General features: G+C 50.9%; 1 protein-coding gene across 1 annotated transcript in view; it reads left to right on the plus strand.

Moving 5' to 3' along the window:
* The window catches only part of SLC6A11 (solute carrier family 6 member 11), a 123,795-nt gene that overhangs the window by 17,645 nt on the left and 90,279 nt on the right, over positions 1 to 15,871 (plus strand). The window contains exon 5 of the mRNA XM_027957761.2: positions 9,229 to 9,361. Coding sequence (XP_027813562.1) covers positions 9,229 to 9,361 — 133 coding nt within the window. The remainder of the gene's footprint in view (positions 1 to 9,228; positions 9,362 to 15,871) is intronic.

The following is a 15,871-nucleotide window of genomic DNA, read 5'->3' on the forward strand; positions in this document are numbered from 1 at the left end:
TTTCTTTTTTTAGCAGATGCTCTTGATTTATTCAGATTGGCTAGGAATATACTTTTTATGGGTCTATCTTAAGGAGTTACTCCAAATATTATTTTTTATACTAATTAACAAGGAAGTGACAAGATAGAAAAAATTATACTGGAAGAATAGTACATTTTTAGGAGTCAAAGTTCAACAAAAATTCTTGAATATGTATGAGTGATATTATGATTTCGATATGTTGACAGAAAAGACTGTAATTTTTGGTGGGACGAGTGCACATTTTGGTTTCTCTGGTCCCAGTGTGATTGCTTGTCTTGGTGTAATTTTTTTTTAATTTATTCATTTTAATTGGAGGCTAATTACTTTAAAATATTGTGGTGGTTTTTGCCATACATTGACATGAATGAACCATGGTGTACGTGTGTCCCCCCATCCTGAATCCCCCCCTCCCACCTCCCTCCCTATTCCATCCCTCTGGGTTGTCCCAGTACCTCGACTTTGAGTGCCCTGTTTCATGCATCAAACTTGGACTGCTCATCTATTTCACATCGGTTCTTGAAGATACTTATTATTGTCTAGCTTTTGGATTAAGCCATCCTCGTGGGTGTACCCTTGTGGGCATGAAGTGGCATCTCATTTTGGTTTTAATTTGCACTTTAATGAAGACTAGTTCTAAGTAAGTTTGGGAAACATTGGGTTAGACAGAGCTATTGTTAGTTACTCGGTCACGTCCAACTCTTTTTGACCCCATGGACTGTACCCTGCCAAGCTCCTCTGTCCATGGAATTCTCCAGGCAAGAATACAGGACTGGGTAGCCATTCCCTTCTCCAGGGGATCTTCCTGACCCAGGGATTGAGCCCTGTCTCCTGTACTGCAGGCAAATTCCTTACCATCTCAGCCACCAGGGAAGCCCAGAGAGACAGAGCTATAGAGATGCCTCTATTGCGGGACTTCTCAGAGCCTTCAATATTCTAATGAGCATTGGGACTCTCTGAAGAGGGCCACAGTATGTAGCCATTCCTCAGGGAGCTCCCTGTATGACCTCAGGGTGCCATACAGGATTAGTGTTCTTTGGGAAGCATTAGCCTAGGACAGAGGTCAGAAAACCGTGGACCAAACCCATCTGCTGCCTGTTTTTGTAAATAAAGTTTTATTGGAAGACAGCCACAGCATTTGTTTAATTGTCTCCGGCTGCTTTCACACAGCAAGGGTAGAGTTGAATAGTTGGAACAGAGACCGTACACCTTGTGAAGCCTAAAGCCATACTGTCTGGCATTTTATATAGAAACAGTTTGTGCACCAGGCATTTCTAGGTCAGAGGTCAACACAGATGCTCACTGCATCTTCAGAGTGAAGGAGGTTCCTGGTTTACAGGTACAGACCAAGGAAGCACTTGGTAAGGCTTTGTATTATTTGAGCTGATGCTTGAAGGACAGGCACAATTGTGAAGGCATGTGAGAACTGAGAGGGACGTTCCTGGTAGAAAGAACTGTGGGATGGATCCTGGGGAACAGAAGAGTGTAGGATGTGTTCAGGACTGGAGGGGACTTCCACACGATCTGGGAGGATTTCTGCAGCCACAGAAGAAATTGTGCGGGAACTCCACGCGTTACAGACCAGCTTCATTGCCTTGTTGTCAGCCCTGAGTGACACATTTCTGGTCCATCTTCCCAAGACAGGGCTGTGGGACTGAGCTCTATCTCTCAAGTTGAGCACTTGTGGCTTCAGCCTCTGCCTTTCTGGGCACATTGCTTCCCTAAGCCACGGTTTTCCCATCTGTAAACTGGGTATCATGGTTGCACTGACCTCAGTGACCAGGAAGAAAATGCCAACTGTCCCTGTCCTTGTCATCACCTGTCTCCTCCCTGAGGGCAAAAGTCACCTGCCTTCCTCATCACCGCAGCCCCTGTTCTCAGCGCACTGAGCAGCCCGCAAGTAACACTCAGTCATTTTCCCGAGGGAATGCGTGATGTGGAGGCCTGAGTTTCCCGCCAGGAGGGTTCTTGCCTTGAGTCCCCAGCTCGGTTTGGTGCCTCCACCAAGGGCCCTGCAGGAACAGACCTCTGACACGGGGAGAGTTGATGGCCCACTCTGGGCCAGGGAGGCGAGAGCAGGACCCCGAGGGGGCAGGGAAGGCGCATTTGTTTGGGTGATCAACGGTTTTTTTGTTTGTTTGTTGCTTTGGGAGACTGGAGAGGAGGCCTGAGCAAGGCTATTTATAGCTCGGCCCCTCAGTGCCAGTATTTAGGGCGGTCTCCACATCCCCGGCAGCGCTCCCGTCCGTGACAGGTTAAAGAAAGGTGATGTGTATACCAGCTACATGCTGGACATTAAGATGAGGCCCCCTTTCACCAGCTGGGGGCCTGTTCGCACACCGCCTGCCCCAGGCTCTCTGCCGTGGTGGGAGAAGGACCTGCTCCACCTCTTCTTCCTCAGGTCAAACCACTCTCAGGTCTGGAAGCTGGTGTTTGGAAGGGAGTTGCTGGGTGTGGAGCTCCCCTCCAGACTCAGCCCCTCTGTGTGTAAGGGGCGTGGAGGGGGTATGGAGAGGGTAATAAGGGTGTTTCGGGATCAGATCTAGATACTTCCTTGAGACTGTGGAGGACAGAGGAGAAGCCTTGAGCAAAAGGCCTCCTCTCTCTGGGGCCAGCTTCTGCCAAGGCTATGGGCATCATCATCAGAAACCTGTTTTGGGTCCCAATCTGGGTCAGTTGCTTGGCCTTTCTGGACCTCAGTTGCCCCACCTGTAGAATGGGTATAAGAATGTCCTTGGAGTGGTTACGTTGCCGTGAAGACTGAATGTGTAAGATATGAGGACCCTTGCGTGGCACCTGCCACAGTCACTTCTGCCACCAGCTCCTTCTTGTTCCTTCCTCCGAGAATCTCTTAACAAAGATGGTTTGCTTTTAAACTCACCTGTTGGATTCCCCAACTTTTTCCCTCCTCTTCCCGCAGAAATGACGTCTCCACCTGTGGACTTTGCCCCTGTTGCCCATCTCAGAGACTTCTACTCACTCCTTTCTCCCTTGTCCCCCCTTCCATCCTGTATTTGAAACTTTTCCCTCCCTCCTGACTCTTTCCCAGTCGTGCCAACCTGCAAATAAAACAAATGTAAGACAGCTCTGATACCCTGTGGCCAAGAACTACCAGCCTCCGACCCCGTCAGAGCAGCTTCCCCAAAGATCTGTCTCAGCAGGTCTCACCTCCCCACATACACTGCTGTCTGAAGCCTGCCCCACCAGGGCTGAGCAGCTCTCCTTCCTTCCCCCACCTCCTGGGTTCCGAACCCCACAGCGCTGCCCCTCTCAGCAGGCTGCTGGGAAGACGCCCTCTGCCTGCAGATGCCGCCTTCTCTAGGGATGCTCAGCCCTTCTCTGTCCCCTAAAAGGGCTCCTCTGTTGTCCTCTCTGCCTGTAAATGGTGGGGCTCTGGGTGCCCCTCCTGCTCATTTCTCCACCTCTGCCCAGTTGACCTCATGCTCTCCCCGGACGCTTGATGGCCAAGGGCTCAGGTCCGATCTCCCCCCTGCATCTCTGTTGTGAGCTTTTACAGCCAGAGACTCAGCTGCTTCTGGCCCTTGCAGCCTCCTGGGTGTTCCACAGGCATCTCAAAATCAGCTTATCTAAAAGACTGACTGAGTCTCCACCTCCTCCTCTTCTATCCTACGTAACAGTTCACTCCTGCTCAGCTAACGAGTCCCCCCGCCACCCCCGTGTATCCATTCAGGTACACAGTTGGTGTCAGCCTGGACCTCCCACTTCCCTGCTACCTGCTACCCCCAGGGAGCCACCTGGTGTCCCTGCTGCTCCTCAGCCCCGCTCTTCCCCTCCAAAGTCATTTCCCTACCTTAGTCCAGCCCCTTCTTCTTTATTGTCCTAGTTAATGCAAAAGTTTCCACACTGGGCACCTTGCTCCATTCCACGCCTACCGTCCAGTCTTCCCACTGCAACCAAAGAGAGCTTTCCAAAACATGCACCTGATGGAGCCTTGCCCCTTTGTAAGGTTCTCCTAGGCTTCCATCACCCTCAGGAGGGGGCGCCCGCCCCTCCGCAAGGCTCACCTGCTCATCACTCCAGCCTTGTCCTCGCCCTTGCGTCTCACCCTGCTGCCTGCTGCACACTGAGCCTTTTTCTGGCCTCCGGGAGCCCTGGTTCCAGCCTCCCGGCTTTTGCCTTTGGTGGCCTTTCTGCCCCCAATGCCTCCCTCTTCTTTGTTAACTGTCCTCCTGCTCCCCGGGACCTCCCCACCCCACCCCCACATTCTGACACTGGCCAGACTTGCAGTGAGGGGCCCCTGCTGCTCCCTGTCCTCACCCTCTCCGCACTCTGCTCTGTTCAGTGGGCTGTCTTCCCCGGTGGACCGTGAGCGCCTGAAGGGCGCCCAGTGTAGCGCAGTACCCGACACACTGAAGACACCTTCATAAGCACCGCTTGAAGAAATTGACAAATGCATGAAGGACGTGTGCTGGGTACTGCTTTTACCCAGCACACGAAGACACGTGAAGTAGCTTTGGGTTCGTGCCTTTGATTTGTAAAGAGAGGAAGGGGTGATTTTCATGTCATGGGGGAGTCTAAGGAGCAGGCACCACGGGTGAATGTGTGGGCCCTGGAGCCAGGATCTTTGGGTTCAGATCCCAACCCTGTCACTTGCTCTCAGTGACTTTGGGCAAGTTACCTGACTGCCTGGCACGTCAGTTTCCCCATCTTTGAAATGATGATAACAACTGTACCTTCCTCAAGGATTGTTAGGAGGGTAAGATGAGTTCCTGCTTGAAAACCAATGGAGACACAGACCTAGAGGGCAGACTTGTGGACATGGCAGGGGGGAGAAGGAGGCGGTGGGACAAATGGAGAGAATAGCATTGAAACATAGACGCTACTATATATAAAAGCAGATGACCGGTGGAAATTTGCTACATGGTGCAGGAGGCTCAAATCCCACCTAGACGGGTGGGGTGGGCTGGGAGGTGGGTGGGAGTCTCAGGAGGGAGGGAACATGTGTATACCTATGGCTGATTCATGTTGATGTATGGCAGGAGCCAACACAATATTGTAAAGCAATTATCTTCCAATTAAAAATAAATAAATGTTAAAAAAAAAAAAAGGACTAAGGACAAAAATACAACAACAAAGAGAAAACCTATGGAAAGGAGTGATGTCCCTTCCCCAGGGTCAGGAGCAGAGCTCGGTTTCGAGCCCAGGCATTTCTGTATGTGCTGAGGGCTGAAGAAGCAGAGACATTACACCTCCAAGTGCTGAGTGGAAATCTCCAGGCATAGTCTTAATGGCCTGAAAGAAAAATGCCATGTGAAGAACCTGCCTTCCTGCCTGTCTCACAGTAGGTGCACAGTATAACCCAGGTCAATGAATGCCTCCGAAGGGCCCCATGCAGTCTTCAGCATCTCCTGCCCCCTGAACGGTGTCGGGAGGTCTGTTCCCGGGTCCTTTTCGGCTAGGGTGTTGGCAGCAGACTCTTCTTTATTCAGACCCTTCTTCTGTCCCAGCACTTCATGGGGGAGGGTCATTAAGAAAGTTTTTTTTTCTCCCCCCCCCAGGAAGAGCTGTGCCTTCTCCAAGTCTCCGGAGTTGAGTGTCCCAGCCCCCAGGCTCTCAAAGGCTGTCCTTGTGGGTTTGAAAACAACCCCACAGCCCTGCAGGCTGAGAACCTGGCCCCCCGAGCCTCCTTTCTTTAGAAACTCAAGGTCCATTGCTAGTTAGAGTCAGCGCTGGTAAAACCTAAAGAAAATAGTTTGAGGATGTTTTCAAATAGTGTCTGGTGGAACAAAAGAGCCATTCATCCCGCGTAGCTTTTAGTAATGTGCTTCCTATTCTGGGAACTAGATTGTTCAATTAAGCGAGAGGGCGCTGAAGCCGGCTGCATGACTCAAAAGTGTGCAGCCTCCAAAATGTGGCAGAGGGGGCCTGCGCCAGCTCGCTCCTGGCAGGTCTAACCCCTTCTTTCTCCCTGGGTCCCCATGCTGTCTCCAGTTTCAGGTGCTCCGTTCAGAAAAACCACGACATCAGTCAGAGGGCATGTGTGTGCGTGCAGCCCTGCTAGATCTGAGTCCTCGGTACCCTGGACATCTCCCTCTTCCTCGGCCACTTTCTCTTCTGCTCCGGGTTGTCCTTTCCCATTCGTCAGCTGATGGATGTTCTGGAAGCTTTCAGGGGCCAGGGATGGGGAGATCTCATGCAGTATGTCAGGTGGGAGTATGCATCCTCGGCTACGAGGCTCTTGGTCTGGAGACAAGGAAGTCGGTGAGCACCCTGAAGTTCCTGCAGAGGTTTGGGGGTGAGCGGGCACAGCAGTGTATTGCTCTGTTCTGGGGAGACAGTGCATCCGTTCAGTAACTTCTCAGAGGACCCCTACTCCCTCTTCAAGTAGTGATAGTGGTAGTGAAAGTCGCTCAGTCGTGTCCGACTCTTTGCGACCTCGTGGATTGTAGCCCGTCATCCTCCTCCGTCCATGGGATTCTCCAGGCAAGAATACTGGAGTGGGTTGCCATTCCCTTCTCCAGGGGATCTTTCCGACCCAGGGATCAAACCTGGGTCTTCTGCATTGCAGGTGGATTCTTTACTGTCTGAGGCATTAGAGAAGCTCCCCTCCCTTCATGTTCTCTCTCTCTCTCTCTCAAAAAAAAAAAAAAAGCCTTGTTGTTTCTAAGTTATTCCTTCATTACCAGGAAATTCTACTTCTGCAGTGATAGCCAAGCCTTGCCCTGCATGAGCAATCCTTGGGAAAATGTAGCAAAATGCAAGCTTCCTCAGAACCATTCCATAAGGATTCAGACCTGATGGGTCCAGGATGGGACCCAGGAATTTTTACATTTTCAGCAGGCGTCCCACAAGGACCATGCTCTGGATCTTGCTGCTTGGTTATAAGAATGTGCTCAGTTGCTCAGTTGTATCTGACCTTTTGTGATCCCATGAACCGTAGCCTGCCAGGCCCCTCTGTCCATGGGATTTCCCAGACAAGAATACTGGAGTGGGTTGCCATTTCTTTCTCCAGGATGTTATAAGAATAGATATTCATAGAAGTTTCATTTAATACAGCCCCTCACTGTAAAATAAATTAAAGCCAAAGACTGCTGAGGCATGAGAAACAAATAAAGTAATCCTTATAACGAAGCAGCTGTTTCCTTTCTTTCTCAAACAGCTTGTACTTCTTTTTGCCCAATTCCTCCTAGTATAGGGCAAGAGCTGCATCATGCATGCTTCTTTATCCTCAGTATAAGTGTAGTGCCTGGCACCTAGTATGTGCTCAATAAATATGTATTTAAGTAGATGTTCCCCTTTCTGGCTATCAGTCTAGTGAGAGCTGGCTTTCTTGAGAGTAAATCCCTGACTGTACGCAGCCCAGTTTTGTCTGGGGGCCTGCCTGATTTCTCCAGCAGGGTTTGGGGCTGGAGGGAGCCTGCAGACCAGGGCTAATTATTGCCACGGAGTCATTAATGCAGAATCAGGCCCCGAGTAGATTCCCAGGGAGATAGACACTGAGGGAGCCTTTCATGCTTGGTGGGATGGGAGCTGCTTTTCTCAGAGAACGTTCCCAGAGCGCCCAGGCGACTGGCGTGGTCTGGTGGGGGTGGCTTGGCAGCCGAAATGGGGTTCGTGGAGCAAATGTGGAGGGGGCTAGTGTTGATGCCACAGTTCTGGACAATATGGAGTGTGGCAAGTCTGACTCTGGAGAAACACAAGCCCCAGGATCTGCTGTGAGAGACAGGCCTGTGTCAGCTCTGAAGGACAGGTGGGTTCCAGGCGAGGCTGTGGGTGGATGCATCCTGTGGCCTGGGCCCCCTGGACACCCCTGCCCCTTGGCCCGCTGTTCAGCGCTCCCAGTGATGCTGCCTCTGTGTATCTGCCCAGCTTTTCCCTTCTGCTCTCTGGGCCCCCACGTTCCCCGAGTACCCCATGCTCTGTTTTCTGGCCATTGCTCATGCTTGTCCCTGGGCCTGAAACTATCTCTCCCCACTCGCTCTTCTGGCTAAACTCGATCATCCTTCAAACTCTAGCTCAAATGTCGCTTCTTCCGCACAGCTTTCTCTGACCCCATGGCAGTCGGGATAGTCTGGGTTGTGTTGCAGTAACGAAGATCTTACTAGCTTGAAGAAATCGAGGTCTGGTGTTTTTTGAATGATTGGTTATTTAAATTCCACAGTGCTTTACAACTTTGAAAAGTTTCACACACATGACCTTCTATATTCCCACGTGTGTTAGTTGCTCAGTCGTATCTGACTCTTTTGCAATCCCAGGGACTGTGTATCCCAGCAGGCTCCTCTGTCCGTGGAGTTTCCCAGGTACGAATCCTGGAGTGGGTAGCCATTCCTTTCTGCAAGGGATCTGCTCAACCCAGGGACTGAACCTGTGTCTCCTGCATTGCAGGAAGACTCTTTACCATCTGAGCCACCAAGGAAGTCCTGGAATAACCCTGTAATAATTTTTTTTTTTTTTAAAGAAGCTCCTACCCTGTATCTCCCCTTGCCCTGCCTTCCTTCTCCCCACTGGTAACCGCTAGTTTGTTCTCTGTATCTGTGAATCTGCTGCTCTTTGGTTTTATTCACTAGTTTGCTGTATTTTTAGATTCCTCGTACAAGTAACATCATCCAGCACTTGTCTTTCAGCAGTTTCTTTCTTGCTCATACAGCGGCACTGACCTAGGGTGGCCGGAAGGCTCATGTATTGTTTCATGAACTTGAGCTTCTAGTGGGTCGCTTGGACACATGCTTCTGTTAGGACAGCAGCACTCGTGTGAAGGAACAGGGCAGACCACACCACCTGGCTCTGAATGCCGCCGTCTGAAGGGCTGTGTGTGCCTTCGGCCACAGCAGGTCCTCTGGCCAGAGCTGAGCTCAGCAGGAACGTGTCATCACCGCTCACCCCTCAGGGGGGGACCTGGAGTGTTTGTGGACAGTCCTGCCATCTCCTGGGATCCCTGAAGTAGGTTCAGTGCTTCCCCTGGACGTCCTCCACATGGCTCTTACCATACTGTCCTATACGCCATCTCCAAACCCCCATCCGGTCCCCTTTACCCCACAGGGTGAATCCAGGATGGCTAGGGGCTGGGTCTCGCTCCTTTCTGAGACCCCCACACCTGGCCCTGGTATGACCCAGAGGAGACGCTTGGTGAACGGTGGACGCGTGGCTGAGTGACCTGCCCCTGCCCCTCTGCAGCACTAGCCCCTGCCCACGGTGGGGGCTGTGTGGCCCATCTCCAGCCCCCATGACTCTGGGCCCTCCGTTCTGCAGGCGCCGGGTCCTGGCCATCTCAAATGGGATCGAGCACATTGGGGACCTTCGCTGGGAGCTGGCCTTGTGTCTGCTGGCGGCCTGGACCATCTGTTACTTCTGCATCTGGAAGGGGACCAAGTCCACGGGAAAGGTAAGAGATGGATCTTCAGCTCGCTGCAGGAGGGGAGGGGGCGAGTGGTCCTCGTGCAGGCTCACAGGTGACCCAGCACCTGGGGCATCAGCTCCTGGTTGGGAGCCAGGAGGGGCACTGTGCAGCACTCTGGAGTCCAGAGTTGAAACACCCTGTCCACCGGCTGTTCGCCACATGCCTCGGGGTTGTTCACATCCCCCTTCTGTGCCTTGGTTTGCTCACCTGTGAAATAGCAAAGCCTCATCCTGTTTTCTTCCTGGGTTGAGAGTCACATACAGGAAGGAGAGCTGAAGTACTTTAGAAACCAGGGAGTGCTAAACTACGACCATGGGGGATTTTGTGATGAGGACCTGGGCTCCAGGAGTGTGCTCGGGCGGGTGGCGCAGGCTGTCTCCACTGATGGACCTGGGTCTCACCGGCCTGCAGTCTGTGAGGGGAAGGCCAGCCGCCTCCATCCTTCTGCGCTGTCTGTACCACGTGGCCTCCAGTGCCTCACTGTTGTTTGTTTTCTAGTCGATCGGTCGTATCTGACCCTTTGCAACTCCATGGATGTAGCCTACCAGGTTCCTCTGTCCATAGGATTTCCCAGGCAAGAATGCTGGAGTAGGTTACTATTCCCTTTTCCAGGGGATCTTCCTGACCCAGGGATCAAACCCGCATCTCCTGCATTGCAGGTGGTTCCTTTATGGCTGAGCCACCAGGGACCATAGGAGAAGAAAGATGGGAGCAGACAGCAAGCTCTGGCCTGAAAGTCACAGCAGCTCTTCCACTCCCAACCCGCTGCCCGGAGCCTGAGACACGGCTTCACCAGCTGCCAGGGAGGCTTAGACACGAGGGACCAGAGGGATGTCTGACGACTGTAGCCGTCTGTGCCACAAGAGTCACATGTGCAGCTCGTGGCCAAGTCCAGCCCATCCGTGTATTTTATTAAAAAAAAGGGGGGAGGAGAATTCGTTACCAAGATGTAGAAACCAGGTAATTTCATTTGAAATATATGAAAAAACCAACAGGTTCTCCCTTGGAAAGTTGGAAGACTGGGCACCACTGGGCTTGTGTACCTGCCTGGCAGCCTTGGGCTGGGCTGAGCTGAGCAGCAGCCACCTGCTTCTATGGGTACTCGGTTGGCCACAGTCCACAGTCCTGTGGCTGAGTGTCAATGCCATGAACAGCGTTAGTTGCTCAGTCATGTCTGACTCTGTGTGAACCCATAGGTTATAGCCCGCCAGGCTCTTCTGTCCATGGAATTCTCCAGGCAAGAATACTGGAGTAGGTAGTCATTCCCTTCTCCAGAGGATCTTCCCGACCCAGGGATCAAACACAGGTCTCCCATATATTGCAGGCAGATTCTTTACCATCTGAGCCACCATTGACTTCCTCATTTGTGGGAAAGAGGAAGATAGGGCTTTTTAAAAATGCCTGTGTCACCCTGACCGTGTCATAGTCTCTGGCTGCCGGCTTCTGGTAGGCAGTTGCTCGTAAGCTTTACTCTTAAGTCATTGGCAGAGGCAATGCATGGAGACAAAACCTCTGAGGAAGTAAGAACTTAATGACTCTGGGACCTTTTGCAAAAGATGGTCCCCTCAGCTCCCAAGGTGGCAGGTGGGATGACGAACCAACTGCTAAAATGTGGGAGGTGGGCAGACCTGAGTGAGAGGACTTAGAAGAACACAGAAGAGACGTCAACAAGCCTCACGTTATGAGCTATCAGGAGGCTGAGGACGTACTAGAAAGTAACCATGAATGTGCCTCAGGGGCCAGAAAGTAGGACAGAGACTCTCGTGTCCCTTCAGGCGAGATGATTTTGCCGATCTTTGCTTTCTCTGATCTGTGTCTTCAAGACAATAGGATTTTTTTTTTCTCTTTTTCCAAAATATAAAAATCACTGCATTATCAATCTACTATTTTAGACTACATGCATCCTGCTCCCATGCACCACTCCCTTCCTTCCCCCCACCCCCAGCCACTGCTTTTTTTGGCTAAAAAAGAGGAGACAGACTGCAGGGGGTGAGAACCAGAATTTAAAATCAGGGTCCACATCCCAGGTCTGTCTCTCACTGACTGAGACCTGGGGTGAATCACTTACCTTCTCTGAGCCTGTTTCCTCTTTGGCCAGATAGGGATTGGTAAGTGAGCTCATCTCACGGGGTGGTTACAAGACTGAAATGCATGGCTGCACGTTTTAACGCTTAGCAGAACGGAGAACTGATCATAAGTGTGAGAAGCAGATGGTGATTTTTAAAAATCTTGTTGTCAAACTTATTCATCCAAGAAATAGTTTCTGAGTATCTGCTTGATACCTGGCATTATTCAGTGGGCATCTAAGATGAATAAAACACAGCCTCTACCCTCCACAGGTGATCTGTGTGACAGTGCTTCGTGAACCATCTGAAACAGGGGGGAGGGCTGTCATGCTTGGTGCTCTTGTTGCTTCTACTACGATGACCAGCTTTTCGGGTGTTCACTCAGGGCCAGTGGAGCCTGGCTGGGTGGCAGTTGTCTAAGGCTGTGGGGAGGACAGTGCGGATGAGGTTCTGATGTGTGCACATGTGTGGGCTGTCCCCGTGAACGTGTGGCCTTGGGCTGTCGGGCCTGGGCGTGAGCCATGGTGGGAGGCAGTTCAGTCCCAGGGCAGGACCGCTTGCCACTGGCGGGACCGTCAAGCCTGTGTGTCAGAGAATCCCAAGGCAGGGACCCAGTATCAAGGAAGGCCCAGCAGGCTACATGCTGAGGGACTTCAGAAGAGGTTTAGGGGGAGGCAGGAAGATGGTTACTGAGTGCTTCACAAGCCCATTCCATTCAGAGCCTGAAACAACTGCATGAGACACAGGGGCCGGCATTATCTCCATTGTACAGATGAGGAAACTGAAGATTTGTGGGGTTATATAACCCCACAAGGATACTCAAGAACACTCAAGTGGGGAAGGGGGAGGGGCTGGGATTGACCTCACGCCTTGGTGACTGCATAGCCCAGGCTCTGGGTGAGTGCACCATCAATCCTGTCACGTGTGACCTGAGGGCAGTGACGGTTTCCTTACAGGTGGCTTATGAAGAGGCTGTTAAGAGCACATAGTAGGTGCTCTGTGACTGTTGGATGCAGCTAAATGGTCCTATTAAGGGAAATGTTGACATGAGCAATTAAGTCCTTTCCTTAAGACTGGGCTTCATGGGCTCTTCTCCATGTTCCATGCCCAAGACCAGGATGAGTGTCCAGGATGAGATGTGGGTTTCAGGACCTGCAAGGTTCCTTGAAGACGATCTGGTCCATCCACACCCATATTTTATGGATGAGGAAACTGAGGTTCAGAGAGCAAAAGGGACTTGTTCACAGTTACATGGTGAGTAAGTGTCAGGTCAGGACCTGCTCTGATGGCCCAGCTCCCTTGCTGTTCAGTGGCTTAGTTGTGTCTGACTCTTTGCAGCCCCATGGACTGCAGCACGCCAGGCTTCCTTGTCCATCACCATCTCCCAGAGCTTGCTCAAACTCATGTCCATCAAGTCGGTGGTGCCCTCCAACCATCTCATCCTCTGTCACCCACTTCTCCTCCTGCCCTTAGTCTTTCCTTCCCAGCATGAGGGACTTCCCTGGCTGCTTATCAATAAGGTTCTGGAGGTCACGTCTGACAGCTCGAGGAGAATAGGAGGCCCCAGATCAGCATGTGGTCTCTAGGGTCTGATGCTTTTATTTATTTTGTTACTGTTTGTTCACCTCACCTTGGATGTGAGCCCAGCGTCCAAAGACTTCAGATTTTATGTAAAAGCAGTTAAAAATAAACGCAGGTCATCTGAGTCTTAGTGAGCGGGCAGAGGTCGCCCCTGCCACCTGTCTGCAGGACTCTGGCCAGAGTCGCCCTCAGGGGTCAGTTCAAGGAAGCAGGAGGGACTCCATCTTCCTGCTGTTGTCCAGGCCATGCCCGAGCTGGCATTTCCTCTTCACCCCAAGTTCCAGCCCGCTATCCATACCTGGGCCTCAGGAGAAATTTCTGAAATTTCATCAAGTTGAGGAAAAGTTCCTGGCTCCATCCCATCTCCAAGGCAAAAACTGTAACCCCGACTGTAACTCAGTTGAGACCACAACCCTTGCTCAGGAGTGGATGCAGACACTGGAGGCTCAGCCTCTTGGCAGGTGCTTCGGTAAGTGTGGATTTAGGATCAGGGCTTCCCCGGTGGCTCAGATGGTAAAGAATCTGCCTGCAATGCAGGAGACCCAGGTTAAATCCCTGGATCGGGAAGATCCCCTGAAGGAGGGCATGGCAACCCACTCCAGTATTCTTCCCTGGAGAACCCCATGCACAGAGGAGCCTGGTGGGCTACAGTCCATGGGGTCACAAAGAGTCAGACACAGATGATAGACTAACACTTTGTCTTTTCACTTCACAAATAAGTAGATCCCAGATGAGACTGTGGCAAGGCCGCAGGTGGAGGTGTGACAGTGCTCTCCGTTGGTCTGCGGGGCGGTAGGGGGGCCCCGAGGCTGTGTTGGCATCGGTGTCCCCTACCCCACGAAGGATAATCGCTGCATGTGACCTTTAGCTCCATCTTCTCCTGTACCTTCCTCAGCACTTTCCATCCTTCTGACATCACAGACCCACATTCAGGGTCTCCCAGGGTCTGAGTGAGCAACCTGGACACTCAGAAGAGGCTGATCTGGCTGGAGAGATGGTCTCTGGGATCCAGCTTCAGTGTAGAGCAAGTGGTGCATGCCTGCTGCTCAGTAGGCTTTTGTGGAAAGGCTGAATCCCGCCTGTGTGGGGCTCCCTGCAAGGGGCCAGGATGCACCCGGGGCGACGGTGGACAGTCTTGCCCCCGAAGAGTGTGCACTCCCCCCTGGGTGCGGTAGACACCGACAGATGAGCAATTATGGTTCTGTGTAGTAGTGCTCACATGAAGCAGTAAACTAGAGAATCAGGTCCTGTGAGCAAGGGGATTCTAATGGCAGAGACCCAGCTCTGGAATATTAGAATACAGCTTGTCTGGGCTGGGAGGGTTTAAGTCCAAACCCTATTGTACAAGTAAGGAGGTGGAGGCCCAGAGAGGTCGCAAAATTTGCCTGAGGCCATCCTGCTTGGAAGGAGCAGAGCTCCTGCTTTCCCTAAAACTTGTCCTCATCTGTTATGATACCTCCAGCTGGGGGCTCATGTCCAGCTTCAAAGACAACATGTAGATCCAATTTCTGAGCGTGTGACAAGGGCTTAGTAAGCCATTTATTTTCTTGCCCCAGTTTTAGTTCCACACAGTTATTCATCCCCTCACTCTAGACGGTATTGAAAATTCCCAGAAGTCTGGATTAACAAAATAAATAAGAACATTTCTCAATTGTAAATGAGTAAATATAGGATTCTGAAACACTTGGTTTCTTTAGGAAGAAACTTCCAAGCTGTTAATAGGTTGTCATCTTCTGGATGATAAACGTTCTCAGTCTGGATAATTGAAATCAAGTGGCTAAGACATGGAGACAGCTTTGTCATTTTCCTGTGTTCTTGATTTTTTGTTTTGGTTTTGGAGATTTTCTCTTTTTAGAGCAGTTTTAGGTTCACAGCAGAGTGAAGCAGGAAGTCCAGGGATTTCTCATCTACGCCCTGCCCTGACACTGTGTTCCCTCCCCCATTATCAACAACCCCCACCAGAGTGGTACATTGGTTAAAACTGATGAGCCTATATAGACATATCATATTCTCCCAAAGTCTATAATTTATATTAGGGCTCACTTTTGGTGTTGTACAGTCTGTGAATTTGGACAAATGTGTAATCCTGGCAGGCTACAGTCCATGGGGTCGTGAAATGTTGCACACGACTGAGCAACTAAGCACACACATAACACTTACTGCCTAAATCACTCATGGGTCATACAGTAAAGAATCTGCGTGCAGTGCAGGAGACCCTGGCTTGATCCCTGGGTGGGGAAGATCCCCTGGAGAAGGGAATGGTAAGCAACTCCAGTATTCTTGCCTGGAGAATTCCATGGACAGAGGAGCCTAGCAGAATACAGTCCGTGGGATTGCAAAGAGTTGTACACGAGTGAGTGATTAACACTTTCACTTTCCTAATGTATAATGACATGGATCTAATATTAAAGTCTCATATAAAGTAGTTCTACTACCCTAAAAATCTGTGCACTTCCTGTTCATCTCCCCCTACTTCCCCATCCCTGGCAACCACCAAAACCCAATCTTTTTGCTGTCTCCATACTTTTGACTTTTCCAGAATGCCGTATCATTGGAATGATACTGTTTGTAGCTTATTTTAAGATTGACTTCTTTCACTCAGCAAGGTGCATTTAAGTTTCCTCCATGTCTTTTTGTGTCTTGATAGCTCATGTCTTTTTATCACTGACTAATATCCCGTTGTCTGGATGTGTACCACATTCACCTGTGGATGGACTCTTGGGTACTTCCAAGTTTGACAACTAGGAATAAAGCTGTTATGAACATACATGTATAAGCATTTGTATGGGCTTAAGTTTTCAATTCTTTGGATAAATACCAAGGAACTTAACTGCTGGTTCTTATGGTA

Source organism: Ovis aries, chromosome 19 (genome assembly GCF_016772045.2).
Source record: "Ovis aries strain OAR_USU_Benz2616 breed Rambouillet chromosome 19, ARS-UI_Ramb_v3.0, whole genome shotgun sequence".
Classification (NCBI taxonomy): Eukaryota; Metazoa; Chordata; class Mammalia; order Artiodactyla; family Bovidae; genus Ovis; species Ovis aries.